The sequence below is a fragment of the Armigeres subalbatus genome, chromosome 2 (assembly GCF_024139115.2).
Source record: "Armigeres subalbatus isolate Guangzhou_Male chromosome 2, GZ_Asu_2, whole genome shotgun sequence".
Taxonomy (NCBI): domain Eukaryota; kingdom Metazoa; phylum Arthropoda; class Insecta; order Diptera; family Culicidae; genus Armigeres; species Armigeres subalbatus.
Window position 1 is genome coordinate 249484699 of NC_085140.1, and position 21804 is coordinate 249506502.

Below are 21804 nucleotides of genomic sequence, written 5' to 3' on the forward strand. Positions count from 1 at the left end.
GGTCAAATATTAGCTTATACGACGGCAGCAGCTGACAGTCGGTGAAAGACGTCTTTTGGGCTTGCATTTGACGATGTGGTCGGCTAGGAAGTGCAAAAAATCCATGAAATCCCGTGCTTGAACCGCGTTCAAACCGAATCATTATCGATACTAATTAGGTAATTAGCAACGCTTTGCGGTGTAACTCTTTTAAGTTTGGAAAACAGTTGAACGGAGACGAATTTCGCCGCGATGCGGAATGTCGGAGATGTGGCGTTTCATGGTATCTAGGGAACATTCAAAATGTAGAAGAATGTGATCTATCGAAGAGAAGTCAGGGTCAAGCTGGTTGTCGTCATCATCTCGAGATATTGTGCGGTAGTTCTGAAGAGTATCGGTTGCAAGATTTCGCAGCTTTTTCAACCAATTTTACTGATAACAAGTGCCAAATTATCACATTTAGTTGTCGGTTTAGTGGAAAGACGACGAATTCGTGTTGTTTTCGGGGGCTTATGAAGTAAGTAAATATAGAAGCACACGATGAGAGCTTTAAGAAGAAATCGATAAAAACGGAAACAGTTTTTCTCTTCTGCTCTCGGTATGACCGGTCGCGGTCGTGGTGTGTGGAAGAAGGTGCGCATCGGAATAAAAATATAAACAAACCGTACCATGCAGTTGCATTAGGTATTCAATGAAGGTGAAGGTTGCCTTCACGTCAACAAGTGGAATAGGCGTCGTTGATGGAAGGCCATGCACAAAACCAGTAACGACGCATCATCGGTTCAGCGTGATCCAGAGTAGTTTAGTTGCATAATGATTTTGTTGATTTTGCTCGCGTTTTGCGCTTGATCCTTGTATTGGATCAGGCAGACTTTTCTCCCGTAACGAGCTGAGAGTTACGGGTAAACTCTTTGCTTTCTTATGTCATACAGCTAATATTAGAAAACGTGTATTTGCATGATATTTTTCTCTAGGATAATTTAAGCATCAGAGTCAGATCAGAGCAAAAACGTAAGTCGAATGGCTTTTACTGCGCCAAACTGATCAGCGTAAAATAAATAAATAAGGTGACAGCATGACAAAACTTATCCATCTGATAATTGAATTCTAATGTCTCTGTTGAACGTGGTATACAAATACATTAGTTAATATATGTGAGCTGTATTTGAAATTTAATCTTAAACTCAAACACATGTTTTGGCCTTTCTCGTATACTAAGTATACGTAGAGGCTATATGATCACTCCATAACCAAACTTTTGATAGAAGGTTCGGAAACCCATAGTGTTATATACCAATCGACTCAGCTCGACAAATTGAGGTGATGTCTGTTATGTGTGTATGTATGTATGTATGTGTGTGTATGTGTGTAAGTGTACACAATTTTGTAGACACATTTTTTGGAAAAACAAAACACGCTAAAAAACACTTACTTATATTTTTTGATATTTTTTTGCACGAGAAAGGCACCAACACCACTAGGTGGATTAATCAGGGTTTTTATTCTTGCGTTAATTTGAAAGGCTCATTTGCCATTTGGCTTTACAAAGCCGCATACCATTGCTTTTTTCTCTTACAATTCATTTCACAGTTTTTATAATTATCTATTGCAACTATAGTTAGTTTGCGTAAACGACGTACTCGTAGCTAACTCGAGATTAGGAATAATAAAAACACAATAGGAAAATAAGAGATTTTAGGGTTATAACATTTTTGATTGCAATGTTCTAGAGACATTGTCTATATACCACGTGAACAATTTGGGAGAACGTGGGTAAGGGGTGATTATGGCGAATGTTCACGGTTCACACCATTTTTTAATAATTTATATGAGCAATTGTATACGCTGTGGAAGGAGGGGTATCAAAAACTGACCAAAACCTGGCTACGTCCCAAGTAACCAAAAGTTCATCAAGAGAAGAAGTTTCAAAGGTAATCTTAAGCAAGCTTGAGCTTGAGCTTGATTGACTGCTCGTAGTTGCTACTCCATTATAACCAGATCAGCTGTTCTTGCACAGGGAACCAACAGATGTTTGCTTGGGACTAGCACACATCTTCAACGTACAAGTACTGGTGATCTCATCCATTAGGTCATACTGGCGCCTGCCACGTCAGAATGCAAGTCAATGTAGGGAAGGGGGAGGAAATGATGATGCAATCACTCGCCCACTGCAAGCCGAATATACCTCTGCACTTGCCACGAGTTCATGCGGAATTTGTTGGAATTTTTGGGTTAAGTTCGAGAGGCAGAGGTCCGTCTTGGTTAACGAGCTGCCAATGTGATAGATAGGAGAAGGCAACTGATGGAATTTCTAATTGGATGTAGGAAACGAGCTCTATAGTTCATTTCCAATTCTAGCAGATTACTGTTAGAATACTCAAGTTGAAGGTATAGGAATAGTAATGGAAACGGTATGGAAGTCCATTTCCAGTTCTAGCGATTGCTAGAACATGAGAAATATAGAGAAAGATACAAAGTAGGAGAATGGAACGGACCTGGGATTGAACCCACAACCTCCTGCGTATGAGGCAGAAGCAGTAGCCATATGACTACCAAGCCCGCTTTTCAAAGGTTTTTCAAGTTTCAAAGGTAATCTTAAGCAACTACAAAAATGGGGTTGTTTTAGAAGAAAGTGAGGTGAAAAGCTTATCTCCTGCACTTAGTTTGCACTGATTAGTAGTTTTATAGTAATGAAATTACTATAGTAATTATGTACTAGTAATTAGCCACAAGTGCTAACCACTACACCGCAAGATGGCAAAAATCGTGTTTTAAGCGCGTTTATTTAATATATAGTACCTTTATTATGTGATTTAGCGTAATGGCGTTTTCGAGACATTTTGTCAGTAAGTCGATACGCTTCTTTGGAGGTATTCAGCCTTATGATCAATCCCCCTAAAAGTGAGATGAAAAATTTATGTTCTCCAATTTTCAACATGCAAGGTATATGTGTTCGCGAGAGTTGTAGCAAAAGTTCTTCTGAAAAACTTTGTCGAAAACACTAACTTCGTAATTTCATTAGTTTTGGAGATGTATTGCCTTTTATGTCATCAAGACTTTGAACATGTTCGACGTAAAGCATACAAGTATATGGAGACGCATGGTGCGCTGATTCATAAATTCCTTGTGATGGGAGATTGAATTTGCTTTGCATATTACATTCTTACATTCGCTTACAACTCTACAGTTCAGGTATTAATTTAAAGTTCATTACTTGTACTTTGTTATGCGTATGAGATTGACTGCCACAATTTGCCCGTTGTCAAGTTGCAGTTAAATCAAATATGACTAAAAAATCAATTACAAACTTGGTGTCTTCGACAAAGTTTTTCAGGAGAAGTTCTGCTACAACTTTTACGAAGAATCAAACCTTATATGTTGTGAAGTGGAAAAATTAAAATTTTCATCTCACTTTTAGGGGGATTGATCAGTAAGCTGAATACCTCCAAAGAAGCGCTATAACTTACTGATAAAATATCTCGAAGACACACTAAATTGAATAAAAAAGGTACTATTAAATAAACGCGCTTAAAACACGATTTTAGCCACTGTGTACCGGCAAGGTGTTGAGATCTGAAGATGGAATGACTACAAAGCGAAAGCGAGTAAACAAATGATGCTTTTTATATTTCACACAGCAAGGTATTTTAAAATGCTTATTTAAGTGTTAAAACACAATTTAGTCGAAAATACAGTCGCCTCTCCACATCTCGATATTGAGGGGACCATCGAGATAGGGAGAGATCGAGGAATGGAAGGAGAATTAAAATGGGTACTAGATCCAAAAAAGCTAGTTGCTATGAAAAACGACAACAAAACAAATATCGTTTCCTGTTGTTGATTTCTCGCTTAACTTTTCAAAAGGACCTAAGTAACATTTTTTTCATGATTTAATTTGAATAGCGCAATCAACAGAACAACATGAAATCTATTGATTGCAGTGTTCAAATTAATTCATGAAAAAAAATGTTACTTAGGTCCTCTTGAAAAGTTAAGCGAGATTTGTTTGTTATTGTTCAAAGATGGTCTAGTAGCCTAAAAATTTGAACATATCGACATAAGGAGAGTGAATCCTGAGTAAAACATGATCAGAATACATCGAGATAGAGAGATATAGAGATAGGGAGATTATTGAGACGTAGGAAGCTCAAATGTATGTAGATTGAAGGGACTGATGAAGCCATCGACAGAATTCGTTTTCAATAGATAACGAACAACGATAAAATGGAGGCAAAAACTGTTCCGAATCATAACAAGCCATGATAACAAATTTATCAAAGCTGTATACAAGTGCGAAAAAACAGAATTGGATAGGCATCCCCAAAGAAAAATGGTGATTCTCGCTTTGTTTTCGCTCATTTCGTGTTGGTTATTGCGCAGCTGTGTAGAACAAGATAAAATGCATCATCAGTGTGTAACCGTTCAGTTACATATCTCTTTGGTTTAATTTCAATTTGTGTGTCTTGTTTCGAAACTGTTGTGTTTTTTTGAATATAAAATGTTAATATAAAAATTGTTATTGTTAATGTTATGTTAATGTAAAAATTGTTATAAATTTGTAATTTGAAAACTTGTAATGTGAAAATTGTAAAACCAAATAATGGGCAAGAAGGATTAAATGGGTAATGATTATCTACTGTGGTAAAAGGGGGAGAAGGACATGTTGGTCGACATGGAAGGAGTGGATAAGGATAATGGAAGTATGGATGATTAAGCGGGAAAACTCGATGGAAGAGGAAAAAGACTGCATACCTCTGGAGTAAAAAATATTGCTCATTTGCAAATTGGCGTTTGTGCAATTAAGCCATTATTGAGAATGTCAAAGTAAAATTAAGGTGATAATGAACGACATCTTGTGGCTTATATAGCTCGATCAGGTAACTAAGAATACCAGAAACGCCCTTTGGTAGAAGTTTAAAACCTTTCCGGCCCTCAGGACCTTTTGTTCGCTTATATAATTTGCTAGAATAGCGACCTCACGCAGCACGATCGACCGAGTCAACTTCCGCGTTGGATCTCGGTCTAAACATGAAGGATTTCCGGCACAGTTCTGCCGGAGAGAACCCTTTTCGGCGTGGCCAATACGGTCTCGTCCGTGGTCCGTCGATTGCGTCAACGAAAGGCACGCCAAAGCGTCCTTGCGAGTGGTAAGCTGCCATTTCGACCATTCAAGGCAACCTCCGACCTCGCCATTGCCCTGAGCCGTTCACCAACCAACGCGCCATCTTCCTACCAAGACGCCGTCGACCACCAACTCACCTGCTGCTGCGAGCGCTCGCCAACGTCGTCCAATAGCACCGGTACGTACCGAACAACGAAAAACCACCCAACATAGATTTCAAAGTGCAATAGCCCAATAAATTAGATTCCTACTAACTAGCTTTAAATAAACTGCCATAGTCATTTTACACAAAATTACAATAAATTAATTCCACAGTTTGTACACCCGTTGTTCCGCGTAGCCCCTCCGAATTACCCAGTAGCATGCCGGCCCTGCGACACAGTTCAGGGGTCTCATGTTACTGAGCTATTGACCGGGAGTTGTTGATCCGCCTTGAGGCTTGAGAGCAAGCCCGTAAGTCTAAGATAGTCTCAAGTGCTAGTGCTCCCCGCATTTGGTGCTTTCTAAAAGAAATTTATTATGGAGTATAGCAGCCGAAACAGTTCTCTATCATGATAGCTTGCGAAAAAAGTCTCTCGCGGTATGCTACATATCGTATATGTATACAGAGATGATAAGTGAGAGACTTGTTCATTCTCTTTAGGATTCAATCCCTGATCGAAATAAAGAACATCGAGATGTAGAGAGTCGACTGTAGTTGAACTGTAGAAACACACAAGTTGAATTATACTGATTAGTGGGCAACTAGCCTAACATGTAGTTTTTTTTTAATTCTAAATCTACGTATTTAAAAGCTTTCAATATATCACTGTTTAGGAACAATTTAAAATATACTGCCTATACTTCACCTTGTTAGAATACAGTGATTTCACGCACACGTCCATTTCCACTAGATCGCAGCAGCGCGGCTTCGTCAAAGCGAATAGAAATTCCATCATGTTGGCATTGAAGATTATTTACACAAGCAAGAAGGGGACTGGAATAACAAAAGGACTGGAATAACGGCACAAGTTTTTGGTCGTATATTACCTTAAGATACACATTTTTCTTAAATTTATGTTGTAAAAATATGTAGATTTTACTCGAAATTGAGCCCACAAAATTTCGAAACAAAAAGTGGAATGGAACACAATTTTAATCATCTTTGAGAGGCAATATATTTACTTAAGTGCATGGTATGCTTCGACCAAAAGTTTGGGTTCACCCACTATATGGTGAACCGGTCAAAAGTTTGGGGTCACTCTCCTAATGTGAGTTTTAATTCAATTCAATTTTGTCTGAGGACAGTGTTAGACGTTTTGTTTGGAAACTCATTTTCTTCAATATGTATTTTGAATGAATTTGAAATGTTTACTTCAAAGATTAACCTTCCTGCAGTGCTCAAAAAAAACTTACCCTAAGGAGTTCGGGGCATATCTACCCGGATTTGACTTGGCAATATTCCAGGCATTTATCAGCCAAATTTACATGTTTATATACTGCTACTGCTGTCGACAGTGGATGGATGGACAGTTTGCCACTTTTATGTGAACAAAAACGGGGGCAGCATAGACTACGACCCCACCCCACGGCCTCTGCGAGTTAGGGGGCCTGCCTAGGACGTTGTGGGGCTTGGCAGCGGGCTCTGTTAAATCTACAAAAAGCTGCATGTGTCCGCAAGAAGCTGACTTCTCGGCCTAAAAGGGGAAAGGCATCAACCAGGCGCAAGTCGCCGTGCCACAAGAGGGTACCAGCCAACCTGTGCCATCGGCACAAGGGACCGAAAATCCCTGGCAGCTGCAAAGTGGCGGGCCCTCATACAAATCCCGGACAAAACCACAATTTTGAAACGTTGAATTCATTTTGAGGTTAAAATGGTTATCCGACATACTCAAGGGTTTCCGCAAGCCCAGGCCCTAGTATTTAGAACGAATACAGTGTCCTCATTCTAACATTGCACCAGTCAATTTCCCGCTTCTGCGTAGCTATGCACAATTCAATACACCAACCACCGGAAAGTAGACAAAAAAATAGATTTTAATACATAATACCAGATCTTTTCGAATCTTTCCCAAAAAAGTTTAGCCAAATTTCATTTTCCCATACATATTTGTTCGGGAGACACTTTACGGAATGAACTTCAACAAGACACCAAAAATTTAATTTACAATTTTATATAGGGTAAATCACTACTTGGGCCTATGGACCCGGTTCCCGGCTCACTGCACAGAAAACTAATGATTTAAACTGTTTGGAAGTCGTAGGTTTATGGTTGATAGTTTTTATAAAGTCTCCCATTTATTTTTCACAATACTCAATATTTTTCTATCACTTGTTTTACTCCTAATTGATTCAATTGTAGAAAATAAAAATGTAGAATTCAAAATTTCACTCTCCGATGCCACACCACTGAGCCGGAGTGATTCTTTCCACTTTTACAAAACGGTATTATCGAATAAACACCTACCTGAAAATCGTCACAGTGCTCGATACAACCATTGCATGAAGCTGTTAATCACCACACCATAATTCTAAACACCCGCACTTCAATTATTCTTATTTGTTAGTTTCACTAGAACTTTTTTAAACATACTAGAATACATTTTAAAATGTATTCACAAACCGAACAAAAATTCACCTCGGCCCAAGAACTTCTAGCCGCACCGTGCTGCCAAAAGGCCAGAATTATAAAAATGATCCTTCATCGTTAATAGGAAAATTGTCTAATACGTTGACGTTATCATGTTATTTATAGTGCTCTCGATTTTAAAAGGTGAAATAAACATTGTTTTTAACTATTTGGAAGAAATTTTGATGAGTAAATATATCTTCTCAACCAAATAAAAATGATTATGAATAATACCATCTGGCATCTTGTTGTCGTGGAACGTGCATATTTTTGTTTACATCGCATTTACTACCGTCCCGAGAGAGAATGAGAGTAAAATGTTGAGAGATTGAGTGAAATTTTGCTTAGGCCGGGAACTGGTTTTTTGTAGGCCGGATTGGGAATCGCTATGACTGAAATGAGTGCTGCACCTCGTTAATTTAAATCAAATGAAAGCTTCTTTGAATGATATTTAGCACGAATAGCTATTTTTTAAGCAGAAGTGAACCCCAATGCAGTATTATACAGCCTACAAATTTCAGAAAAAGTTGCTTCCTGTCATAAATATCAATTAAATAATGCAGTCGTACGCATATTAGGCCGGGAATGGGGTGAGAAACCCTATATGTTAAATTAAAAAATATAGGCTTCACGAAAATCAAGTTTTTTTAGGTTTTGTCCGGTTTTCCGCCACAGTGAGCTGGTCAGTAGGGCAAAGCGGAAGTCGAAACGCATCTCGATCCGCGGACAGATGCGAGGCCTTGTTGGTGGAAACTGATAAGGAAAAGTACACTGAAGTCCTTAAATCGATGCGGGCGGCCGAAAAGCTTTCGGAGCTGGGTCAGGACGTGCAAAGCGTTAGACGCACCAAGACTGGTGAAATCCTTACGCATAAGAGGCGGTCCCTTTTGCACGCAGGTATCTTACCTCAGGTTACCGGTTGCGGAAGCCAAAAAGGGGAAAATGGTAAATGCATCATGAAACAATCATGATTATCCTTAAACAATTGAAAAATGCTCCTTAAAAAATCTGATCATTTTTCCTCAAATTATTGAACAAATTACCTTGGAATATATAAAATGCTCCGTAAACATTTGAAAAGTGTACCGTAGAAACGAAAAAAATGTACCGTAAACAATTGAAAATGCTCCTTAGAAAAACAAAGATTTGCTATTTGACTAATGATAATGGCACAGTATATTGATATAAGAATTATTGTGAAATAGTTGAAAAAGTACCTTGAAATTGGCTGTCATAAAGTAGAATCTTATGCACCATTGTATAGCCCCTGGAGTATGAAGCTGATTGTTTTGCTTGGTAACCCTATTCAACAGAAAAATGCTCCGAAAACTAAGGAAAATGCTCCCTAAAAAGAAGAAATACTCCTTAAACCAATAAAAAATGCTCCTTAACCTGAGAAAATGCTCCTTAAACTAAAAACAGTGCTCCGTAAAAAAAATGAAACCCTCCATAAGCTTATACAAAATGTAATCTTTGCCTACAAGCAATTCAAAGAATTGTTGAAGAAATTGTGCACCAGACTGCTCATAGACAAACAGACGTCCCATACAACTGCGCATCGCATAAACATGCTTGACGATACGAATTTCATTAAAATCACATTGCATATTTTCAATGCTAATAGGTTTATTCATCAATTTCCCCGCATAACCACAAAAGATATCTTAGTTACAAGATAAATATTGTCGCTTCGGTTCCCTTTGTTCTGCTGTCCGAAACATGTTGGGTACCGAACTGTCAAATTGTATGGATTTTTCCTTCATTGACATTTAGCACCCTATCCTCACCAGCAAAAGATGTTCCGGACAGCCACGACAACGACAATTTTCATCTTGTGACTTGAATATCTCTTATTACCACCCACAGCTTGAGGAACTCGAAATTGTCGAAATCTGCGCTGACAAAATTTTCTAAGGAGCATTTTCAATTGTTTACGGTACATTTTTTTCGTTTTCACGGTACACTTTTCAAATGTTTACGGAGCATTTTATATATTTCAAGGTAATTTGTTCAATAATTTAAGGAAAAATGAAAAGTTTTTTTAAGGAGCATTTTTCAATTGTTTAAGGATAATTTCATCTGTTTTAATGGACAATTTTTGGTCTGCCGCCAAAAAGGTAATGGAGCGAGGGAAGTTGAAGATCGGCTGGTCAGCATGCCCAGTGAGCAAACTTCAGCCACCTTCAGTCCTACAACTGTAAGGGCCCAGACCGTAGCAACCTGTGTCGTCGTTGTGGTGAGGAAAGGCGCAGGAATGCGATAAGGGACCAAAGTGCCTCATCTGCGCCAGCAAAAATCAAGCCTGTAACCTCTTTATGGGTGGATCCTCGTGTCCCATCGTAGAGACAAACAAGAAGAAGCCATGCAAGTAACACAGCTAAATCTTAACCACTGTGAAACTTTCCAGCAGCTGCTGTGGCAGTCGGTCTCGGACTCCTGTCCAGCCCGTATTTTAGATTAATGAGTGGTAAGATTAATGCAATGGTGTGTTCTATTTTTGCTACCATGCCCCACCAAGGTGACCATTAGAACAGTTCAACTAAATGATCGATAGGCTATCGCCTGACCTAGTGGCTCGTAGGCCGGTCGTCATAGCAGGAGATTTTAACGTTTGTGCAGTGGAGTAGTTCAGCCGCTGCACCAATCGAAGAGGTTATGTGTTACTAGAGGCGCTAGCGAAGCTTGACACAGTGCTAGTCAATGCTGGTTCCGTTAACACGTTCAGAAGGAACGGGGTCGAGTCATGAATTGACGTAACGTTTGTCAGTCCTGGTCTGACACCAGACTTGGACTGAAGGGTGGATGAGGGTTACACCCATAGTGCTTCAAGTGCTTCAAGATCAACTATGGCGTGCAACATTCAAGGTCCGGGGATCCCTGTCAAGTCCGTTGGTGAAGGACCAATCACTTCGACAGCAAAGTTTTCACCACAGCCCTGGGACTGAAAGCCAACACTGAAGGTCTAAGCGGGGATGCGTTGGTAGCTGTCCTACCACGCGCGTGCGACGACACCATGCCGAGGAAAGCCCTGCCGAGAAATGGCAGACGGTATACTTATAGAGTGCCAAGATTGCGACCCTTCGATCAACCTGCCTCGGGGCTAGACGAAGGATGCAACGAGCCCGCACCGAGGATGAAAGAGCGGACCGCCTTTGAAGTGTTTCGAGCTGCAAAACTGGCCTTTAACATGACCATCAAAAGCAGTAAGAGAGCGTGTTCCGACAACCTATGCGAAAGTGCCAACGCTAATCCGTTTCAAGCTCCTTGAGCTCGTAATAGACGACAAGCTGACCTTCGCCAGCCATGTCGACTATGCGTGCAAGAGGGCTTCGACTGCTGTTGCGGTATTATCGAGGATGATGTCCAACAGTTCCATGTTGTGTGCCAGTAGACGTAGGCTACTGGCAGGCGTTGTCGTATCTATTCTTAGGTACGGTAGCCCGTCCTGGGTGAGAGCTTTGGGGGTAACCAGTTACCTGCGGAAACTGGAGAGCACGTACCGCTTGGTGTAACGATGCAGCCTACGTGATTGCGAGCGTGATGCCAGTCGGGCTGGTCATCCGGGAAGACGAGGAGTGTTTCGAGCTACGTGACACCAAAGGAGCCCGCGAACGCATCAGGGTGACTTCGGTTGCCAGATGATTGTAAGGAGCAAGCGTACTGAGGGTCGTGGGTTCGAGTCCCATCGAAGGGAAAGTGGTTACCTCGAATACATTTTTGAAATCAATATCTTCCACATAATGTACATATTGACATATGAGCTTTCAGAACATTGTAAATTAATGTCCAAGTCGGTTGGTGTAATCCCCGGAATATGAAAAGGAGCAAAACTGTTAAGAGCCCATTGAATCGATTCAGTAGTTATGATTCTACGAGCCTATGCCCAAGACCCGTAGCTATTGGCTTTACTCAAATTGGAAACATTTGCACAAAGGTTTTCCAGCCGGATCGTTCAGCAGATCGAAGAGCCTTCTTGTAGGCCTTCCGAGCTGACTTGAAAGACTCCGTCCCTGCTGAATGGCGTCTGTTCCAACTTCTTCTACACTGCTTCCTGAGTTTAGCCAATTCGGAGAATTCTACATTGTGGTTCCTCTTGAGATTTTCACAGAACGCAAAGGGCAAGCTTCTTCGAAAGCTCCCACGATATGCAACGACATCATCCAAGTCGGTAGGAGTTTCAATGGTTGGTAGATATCCATGAATTTTTTACAAGATCCCAGTTGTTTGAACGAGGATTATAAAACGCAATGTCTGCTAAGTAACACTCAAACGATCAAAGTAGATGTAGCGATGGTCAGAAGAGGATTCTTCATCTAACACATGCCAATTCGTCATCTCGTGACAGATTCTATTGGAGCAGAGAGTTATGTCTAATACTTCTGCTCTATTAGATACCATAAAGGTTGGGCGATTGCCTATGTTAAGTAAACCAAGTTGGGTACTACTTAAGTATTCCATCAAGCTGGAGCCTCTCAGATTGATATCCGAGTTACCCCAGATGATGTGATGAACATTAGCAAGCTACCCTTGCGAAAAAAGGGGTTCCTGCACCAAAGCCACTTGGGATTTGCCATTTTGCATAAGTCTACAAAGATTAATCGTTGCTGTTCTTTTATGCTGAAGATTGATTTGAGCTATCTCAACTGTAGCCATTGCGAATTAAGATAATACACTCCACAACTTTTATATGAACAGCAACGATGAAACCAAGTCGGTATCGTATCAAGAATGTCAAAGACGAAACGCAGAGTACACTGTAAAAAACGCATAAAGCGAATCCATGTAGGTGACAATTTGATGAAAAACTACCATACTCATAATCCCACCCTTATTTAACCTCAAGTTGAGATTGAATGAAAGTAGCCGATTATTTCGGAGAAGCAAAAAGTCAACTACGCGGTTGGTGTAGTAAGGGCTCAATACTGTGAAGGGTGCCCTGGTGCTTCACAGGCTTCGTTAGCGGTTGGGTTTTTATTAGACCCCCCTAACCATTTATTCGTAGGCATGGTGGACTTCTACCACTGGAACAGGCAATCCGTAGCGTTATTCTTAGCCAGACAACCGGATGCCGACACCACACGGCTATCTAGACTGTTCATGCAGAGAAGTTGATATTGACTTTACGTCAACTCTCAATGTGGCCGAACAGCCGAACTAGGCGCATCATATCCACACATGCCCTACCAGCCACACTAGACTTGGAAAAAATTTTGACAGCAACTCATCGTGACCATACATCCTCATGGGTTATCCGTACAACACCGACATATCTGGAGGCGTCATTTGGACATATCCTAATCATAAATCATACGCATGTCCTCTAATGGCATGATGGGTGGGTTTGCTATCGATTTTCTAACAACCCGGCTGACTTGGCAGATGAATTGATTCTAAGTTCAGAATGAACATAGTGTTTAGAAAATAAGGAAATCTCTTTTTTGGTCACATCTTGTTTGGACATTTCTAATTCGTAAATAACTCGCGTCTGAATTCAGGAATGATTTGAAGAACATATAACATCTGCAGGATTATTGGCTGCATAACTTGTTATAATCTTGTTATAACAATTTCAATTCAGGCGAAATATAAATACGTATGTGAGTTAAAAGGTTAAGAACTGTACTTCAGACAACATTCGGCAAAAATTGAATTAAAACGCATTTCGTTTGCCCATATTTTTCGTGGGTGACCCCAAATATTTGGCTGGGAGTGTAGATAAGGTTTATCTTCTTCTTCTTCTTCTTCTAAATAAGGTTTATTTAAACTCTAAATCAATGCCCACCAACACTTTCCTAGCGGGTTTTATTTGTTTTGCTCGGGCCCGGGCAGTTTCCATCAACTCAGAAATAACCCTCACGTGCTTGGTATCCTGATAGTTGCCGCAGTAACAGAGATTGCTTCTCGAAAGCCTACTCCAAAACTTATGTGCATTTAGCGAATAAAGATAAGACATTATTCGACACATGGTTCTATTGAAATCACGTCCCATTCAAATCTTTGAATCATGCTCTCTCTCTCACTGGTATCTGCGGGAGCCACATCACGAAGTGCACTAACTGCTTCAACATTGGGCACGGTACCCGGAATTATCGCATGAAGTCGCGCTGCAACAAAGTGTGGCGTCCCTCACCCAACAGGTCACTGCGGCAAAATGGAGGTGGCCGTTACCAAAGGTGCCAACTACGGCGACAAACATCGGGCTGTCCAAAGCGGGTAATTCGGAAGGATGCCTCCACCAGGACCGAAGGACGAAGAAGAACCGTGTTCCTGCGCTTAACGAAGTGAACTATCCGGCCGTTTCGGCTACCAGTCGAGCGATTCCAATGCTTCTACCATTACAGCCGCGCAAGCGATTGGCAGCTGCAGCTGCGTCGACTCAATCTCCAGCATCGCATACTCCATCCACCGACGAATGGCCACCGCTCCCTCCTCCTGGATTCTGTCGTCAGCGGGGAAGTGAAACGCTGCCACCGGATGAACGTACCACGCTCTTTACTGAAGAATTTGTTTCCGACCTTCTCGCGATTCGCCGCGCTGCGCAGTTACAAAAACCCGTTTCGACGGTCTTCAATCTTGGCATGTTCATCATTGGAAATGGATGCTGACCAATTGTGACAAAAAACAATAAATACAGCAAATCGTTAGTAACGTAGGGGAAATGATGGCTTTGGCAGGTTTTGTTCTATTATTGTCAGGGGGGTTTTGTTGACCAAATTTTATAAAATTTGGCGACAATATTCTTTGATATGCAAAGAATGTTTAGGCCAAATTTGAGCATAATTAGTGATCTTGTATATCATATAAGCGCTGCATTTTTAGGGAGGGCTTTAGTTTATTATCTGCATCGATTTATGACGTCTCTTGATCAATCCATACTGCTATCTATTCAATCAGTCAAAAAATATTATGTTTTTTACTAATTGCAGATCCGCCATTTAAAATAAATTATCATGATAAAGAGCCCGGTAGTTGTCCCTATCATCATCGGGTTGTCACTGTTGAGCATAGGCAGTGCTTACGTTTACACAATTTTGAAGAAGAAAAAAGAACGAAACGACGATTCACCTATCGATCAGCAAGATGGAGAAGGTCTCTCCAAAATTGCCAAACTGGTTCGAATGATAAGCAAAGAAGAAGTCAAATCAGTGGAAATTACCCTATCGAACAAAGTTATCCCTCTGGTAGTCGGTCGCAAAGGATTCACCTTGCGCCACATCCAGGATACCACAAGCACCGATATTCAATTTCGGGATCTGGATGATTCACACCAGATATGCGAGATACGAGGAACAGAAGCAGGCATTCGAGCAGCCGAAGACCTGATCATGAAGGAAGCTTCTCGGCAGGTTTCGCAAACCGAAGAGATGCTCGTCCCACAAAGCGCATGTGGGAAAATTCTAGGTAAATTTGTTTACGCAATATCATAGAAGCGCTTCTAATAAAATTATGTTTCTGTTATAGGACGATGCGGCGATGAACTTCAAGAAATTTGTCGAAAATCTATGGCGAAAGTGTGGATCGAAGGTTCTCGTACAACTGGAGATAGCCGATGCATAATGATCACTGGAACTCCTAAGCAGATCAGCGTAGCGAAATCTCTTATTAGTAAGAAAGTTAAAGAAGATGCTGACTTCAGAAAAAGTCAAGAGCACCTGGATCTTCGCCGAGAGCCACGTATTCGCACTCCACCAAGCAGCATCACGGCAACTCCAATTCCACGGGAAGTACTTCCTCCTACTGTTGAGAAGCTCAAGACGTCGACGTCTGCTAGTCAACTGGAAGTATTTGTATCGGCAGTTGTCTCGCCTAGTCGTTTTTATCTGCAGCTAGTCGGCCCTCAGTCAACGGAACTGGACATCCTGGTAGACACTATGACTCAATATTATAACCAGCAAGACAGTCGCAACCTGCACCGCATACGGAAGCCATATCTTGGACAAATTGTTGCAGCCGAGTTCAATGCCGACGGCAAATGGTATCGGGCTGAAGTGATTGCAATCCTACCGAATGAGTTCCAACCGGGTGAAATAGTGCTGGATTTGTTCTTCGTAGACTATGGCGATAATCAGTATATCAAACCTTCGGATGTGTACGAGCTGCGGCCGGACTTTCTAGCACTTCGCTTCCAGGCGATTGAATGTTTTCTGGCACACGTAGAGCCAAACAACTTGATCAATTCGACAACAGGGGAAGAGGAGTGGGATCCTTTGGCGATTACCAGATTTGAAGAGCTTACGCATGGTAGGTTATCGTTTACCTTTTAACCTCATTTAACAGTTATCACAGTTTATTTCTCATTAAACTACAGCGGCTCAGTGGAAGAAACTACTCTCCCGCATTGCCACATACAAGAAGAAAGGACATCGAGGCAATCGTGAATCTCGAGAAGGCTCACCCGTCCCAGGTGTTGAGCTGTATGATGTCTTAGACGACGGTGCCGACCTCAACATTGCCATCGAACTTGTCACCGAAGGCCATGCCAAGATAATACCCAACTTTGGTGATCTTGGCCGAAGTCACGTTCTGCGACTGGACGGTGGTTCGCTAGCATCCAGTTCCGAAAGACTCAACGATGTTTCATCAGCTTCTAGTGCTACGGATACAGTTTCGTCTGTAGTGACAACGATTCACCCGAATCGGCCGTCAATTCGTGAGGTGACTAACGGAGACGAACAACCCAGCTCTACAACATCGCCAAGAAGAGAAGCGCCACACACTGGCGAATTGGTGAACTCCAATGGACGTCCCAAGGCAGACGAAACTGAGAGTAACGACTTTATACAAGCGGAAAAGACGAATACAGCATCACTACGAAACGAAAGTGCTAACGACGTAACCGGTAATAGCTACATTAATGGCAAACCGAAAGACAACGGTTTGCGGATGCGTGATTGGAATGAACTCGTTGAAGAAGAGCAACATAGCAATGGGCTTATCCATTAGGCTCAAAGAAAACACATTATTTTTTTTTTATCAAATAGGAAGATAGATTGGTAAAATGTGATTTTATCCAATTTGACACTCGCCGTTATTGATATGACGATTATTGTAAATAACTTGAATTCGTATAATTTACTTATATTGTTCTCAAATAGTTTTAATTTCCTTTTCCTATGAAGTCTTCCCTACCCAGTTAAGTTTACTATGTGTAAATAGAACGAAGTACAGCGACGGACAAAACAAGAAGACCAGCGCCTTTGGGATTAAATTCGGTTGCCAAATATAATAAGATACATCGTAAATTGTATGTTTTGTACAAAGTAAAGTTTAGCATCGAAGAAATTACGGAAAACGGTGTTCAATGATACAGAGTTGGGGCAAATTTCTTCAATTTCGCTTACCTCATAAGCAGTGCGTGCCCATACGAAATTGGCTCTTACGAATGCTCCCATACGAAATTGGCTCTTACTGAAATCATGACACCGGTCGCACGATTTAAAATCCACTCAGTTTCCGATGCGTCCTGTTCGGGATGTTGGCAACTCAAATTGAGAACAATCATTTGTTTCTTCGTTGCATTCACTTAAAGCGAACTAACGATTAAGGTGATCATTTAAAAATGTTGTTGGGTGTTGGTCTTATTGTTTTCTCTGTCACTGTTGTGAGCACGATTATGAGAAAAATTACGTACTTATGAAGAGATGAAACAAAATATAACTCGTAGAGTGAAAAAATGTGAAATATATTTTTAGAAGAAGTGTTGCAAAACAATGTTTTGAAGTGTATGCTATGAAAAAATATAGTACCAACATGTACCAACAAAGATTCTATGTATTATGGAAGTAGCTTTTGAAGCTTAGCTGATTATTGTTGGATCATTAGTGTCTAATTATGCTTTGTATTGATCATCGATCAAAATAAATGATATCAATGTTAATTTAATAAAGCAAACATTTGATGTTCAACCATTTATCCAAATCGAAATGTTTATTCAATGAAGACTTAACTGGCTAGAAAACCGAAATATTTCATTTCAGTCGAAAAACACATCTAAAAATGCAAATAGTTGAAGAAATTAGCATTTCAATGGTGATATTGAGGTTTTCTAACCTAGATGGCAATTAATTAAAATGTGGTCTGTCTTTCAACAAAATAATTCATATATTTAACCTTATCCATTATTATTTTTACTGAAAACATCGTAATCTTGTAAGGTAAATTCAACTACTTTTGCAGTGAAATAACGCGATTCGTCTTTAGGTTGATAAACGTCAGTCCTGTTCTCAATTTTACCAGCAGAGAAATTCGGAGACGCATTTTGGCTGGAAAGTGTACATAGGGTTTCTTACCCCATTCCCGGCCTAATATGCGTACGACTGCATTATTTAATTGATATTTATGACAGGAAGCAACTTTTTCTGAAATTTGTAGGCTGTATAATACTGCATTGGGGTTCACTTCTGCTTAAAAAATAGCTATTCGTGCTAAATATCATTCAAAAAAGCTTTCATTTGATTTAAATTAACGAGGTGCAGCACTCATTTCAGTCATAGCGATTCCCAATCCGGCATACAAAAAACCAGTTCCCGGCCTAAGCAAAATTTCACTCAATCTCTCAACATTTTACTCTCATTCTCTCTCAGGACGGTAGTAAATGCGATGTAAACAAAAATATGCACGTTCCACGACAACAAGATGCCAGATGGTATTATTCATAATCATTTTTATTTGGTTGAGAAGATATATTTACTCATCAAAATTTCTTCCAAATAGTTAAAAACAATGTTTATTTCACCTTTTAAAATCGAGAGCACTATAAATAACATGATAACGTCAACGTATTAGACAATTTTCCTATTAACGATGAAGGATCATTTTTATAATTCTGGCCTTTTGGCAGCACGGTGCGGCTAGAAGTTCTTGGGCCGAGGTGAATTTTTGTTCGGTTTGTGAATACATTTTAAAATGTATTCTAGTATGTTTAAAAAAGTTCTAGTGAAACTAACAAATAAGAATAATTGAAGTGTGGGTGTTTAGAATTATGGTGTGGTGATTAACAGCTTTATGCAATGGTTGTATCGAGCACTGTGACGATTTTCAGGTAGGTGTTTATTCGATAATACCGTTTTGTAAAAGTGGAAAGAATCACTCCGGCTCAATGGTGTGGCATCGGAGAGTGAAATTTTGAATTCTACATTTTTATTTTCTACAATTGAATCAATTAGGAGTAAAACAAGTGATAGAAAAATATTGAGTATTGTGAAAAATAAATGGGAGACTTTTTAAAAACTATCAACCATAAACCTACGACTTCCAAACAGTTTAAATCATTAGTTTTCTGTGCAGTGAGCCGGGAACCGGGTCCATAGGCCCAAGTAGTGATTTACCCTATTTTCTTTGGACTCCGCAAGACGCTTCGACCGAATAGAGTTCGCCGCCGTACCAAACTGACTGTCTACAAAACGCTTATTAGGTAGTTCTCTACACGAGACCTGAATGATGCTTGCGGAGGACCAATGCGCACTAGGAGTTTTTGAAAGGAAAGTGCAGCGTACCATCTATGGAGGGGTGCAGATGGTGAACGATACGGGGAGAAGGCGAATGAACCGAACGTATCGTTGCATCAGTTGTTTAGAGAACCATCCATCGTTCACATCACGGACATCCGCCTGCGATGGGCCCGGCACGTAACCAAAATGTCGGACAGTAATCCGCTGAAAATGGATCTCGACCACTATCCGACGGGAACAAGTAGGCGAGGTGCACAGCATGCAAGGTTAAGCGATCAAGTCTGTCCAACTTCTATAAACCACCCTCGAATTGTATCAAACCAGCTTAAATAAAAACAATATCTAGTCATAATGTGTATTTACTGCAGTAATATGATTTTACACATTTAAGGTGTCCAGTTTCTATAAGACCATTTCAAATAATTCTCATTTTAACCAAATAAATAATCCATAACTTTACCATTTTGATTAATGACTTGGAAAATTCGATTCGGCATACTGTTACTAAGCTCAGTAGAACAGATTCAGATTTCTCAATTTTCTCTCATTCCCTCGTAATAGCGGACTTCAGTTCATCTTCAGTGGCATACTGCTTTCCCTCAGCATAAATCCTGCTAATCAACATCTCCCAAAGATTTTCGAAGTTATTTAAGTCCCGCATTTAAAAAATATGAAAATTTCCATAGAAAATACAGAAAAGCTTTGAAAAAAGGGTTCATCTATGGTAAAATGCTCAGTTTCATTGCTTTTTTATATTTCCTTGAGGAAATTTTTAAATTTTTAATTGCTCTCTATTGATTTTTTTCGTGAAGGAAAAACAATATTTTGTTACAATTTTTGTAATTGTTTATTGCTAAGGTAAAACCGGTAAAACGACCTATTATGGAGGAGTTAAGCACCGCGTCGAAACAAAACTGACTTCAAAAATTCTATGAAAATCAACTGTTCATCTTTTTGCACATTGCAGTAGTCGAATAGGATGCTCGTTAACTCTAGTTTCGTAAATATGACGACAATTGTGTTAACCTTATGTTGTTTTGTTTTTATCACAATAAAAACAAACTACCGCAATAATAGGACGCAGTTGCCTATCGTTGCGATATTTTTTGACGGTTTGTCCTATTGTTGCGGTATTGCTTGTATTCCTTATGGAGAGCGATACCACAACAATAGGACCTTAGTGTAGTACTATGTAGGCAATAATAGGTTCAAAGGAAGCAATTTTTAATGAAAATTTTTGATTTTTCATAATTTTGAACGGAATTTTGTCAAATAAAACGTGTTCTAGTGGTTAATTCGAATAGTTTTAGCGGATCCACAATTCTATGAACTTTTTCAAATAGGCGTAATTGTATTTGACCTTAAAATTTGAAACGGCTAATACTCTTCCAATTCAGCATATTTGGAACAACTGACGTTACTACTAGATAGATAGGAATCTGTTCTTTCTGTTGGACACAAAAGTTCACTGAAATAGTTTGAATTAAGAGCACAATCGCCGTTTCAAAAATCAAGGTCAGAATCAATTACGCCCATTTGAAAAAAGTTCCTAGAATTGTTTTTGATGCTATTATATCCAGGATGGACTACTTAAACACTACCGCAACATTAGGACATGGTATTCACGTGGTATCACGTGGACGTGGTATCCACAACGATAGGACGGTTTACCCTAATATTAATTTATTTATGGAAATTTCGTAATTTTTCCGTGGAACATTTTGATTTCATTATGGAAAATCCTTCTTTTATAATTGCAATTTTTGCTTTAAAAAGTGCTAATTTATTTTTGCTTTTCGCAATTTTGTTTCATTATCCTATTAGAATGTGAACTTTTTCCTACGGTATTTGCAAAAACACGGTGCCCTTCCAGAACGCTGATGTAGGGTAAAATGCCCAATAGTGGACCCCCTAGTAGCGGAATTTTGCTCCTCCTGTCATAAAAAGTAGAAATTTTAAACATATTAATTCTGCTTGACATCTAATACCAAGTTCTGCATCTCCTATTCACGATACACACATAAAACACTCATGTTACACCCTCCGGGTGCAAGAAAACGATCTCAAGTGGGTTGGTGAACGAACTCAACTAAAGGTATATTTAACATTAATAATTAAACATATAAACAATACAATAAACATACAATCTAGTTTTCTCCCACAGCAACTAGCCTCTTTCTGCTCTCTACCTCTGTAGGCTAGCGGACGATTCTATATTAACAATTAATTTCAATTATAAACAAATCTAACTACAAACTTTTGAGGATCAAACTTACGGTAAGTAACGGTAGTACAATGTACAAAAGACGGTGACTAACACAGTGGAAACTAAACCTAACGATGACTCGCACCAGCAACGATCTACAAATCACAAATTACATCAATAATACATCATACTTTTCCTCACTCAGAAACATTTACAATGCTCAACACATTTCAAACAACTCATTCACAATCATACAAAACACACCATTTCATTTTTATGGAGAAACAACCATCTTCCTTCTATCTTCATTCCCAACATTAACAATCTTGTTGTGGCCGTCTCGCGCTGTATGAGCTGCGGCGACGCCAAACGACAACAAAACGAAACGCGTTCGCCGCATCCTACGTCGGTCGCGTTCGCATCATTCACCCTTTCAGGG

At 39.9% G+C, this 21804-nt stretch overlaps 1 protein-coding gene across 3 annotated transcripts; it reads left to right on the plus strand.

Moving 5' to 3' along the window:
• On the plus strand, positions 1 to 17621 carry LOC134212050 (tudor and KH domain-containing protein homolog). Of its 3 annotated transcripts, none has more exons than XM_062689552.1 (4): positions 1 to 158; positions 14636 to 15110; positions 15171 to 15950; positions 16018 to 17621. In XM_062689552.1, exons 2-4 carry the CDS (start codon positions 14660 to 14662, stop codon positions 16650 to 16652), a joined length of 1866 nt encoding a protein of 621 aa, XP_062545536.1. In that variant the 5' UTR covers positions 1 to 158; positions 14636 to 14659; the 3' UTR covers positions 16653 to 17621. The 3 variants fall into 3 exon arrangements, with proteins under 3 accessions (XP_062545536.1, XP_062545537.1, XP_062545538.1); XM_062689553.1 differs by lacking the exon at positions 1 to 158 and adding an exon at positions 215 to 496; XM_062689554.1 differs by lacking the exon at positions 1 to 158 and adding an exon at positions 5134 to 5279.
• The last annotated feature ends 4183 nt before the right edge of the window (positions 17622 to 21804 follow it).

Bases quoted from the DNA above. Each gene is read 5' to 3' on its own strand.
- LOC134212050 (XM_062689552.1), top strand. From the start codon at position 14,660: ATGATAAAGAGCCCGGTAGTTGTCCCTATCATCATCGGGTTGTCACTG. The intron at 15,111-15,170 runs GTAAATTTGTTT...TTTCTGTTATAG, and splicing joins CGCATGTGGGAAAATTCTAG to GACGATGCGGCGATGAACTT. The intron at 15,951-16,017 runs GTAGGTTATCGT...ATTAAACTACAG, and splicing joins ATTTGAAGAGCTTACGCATG to CGGCTCAGTGGAAGAAACTA.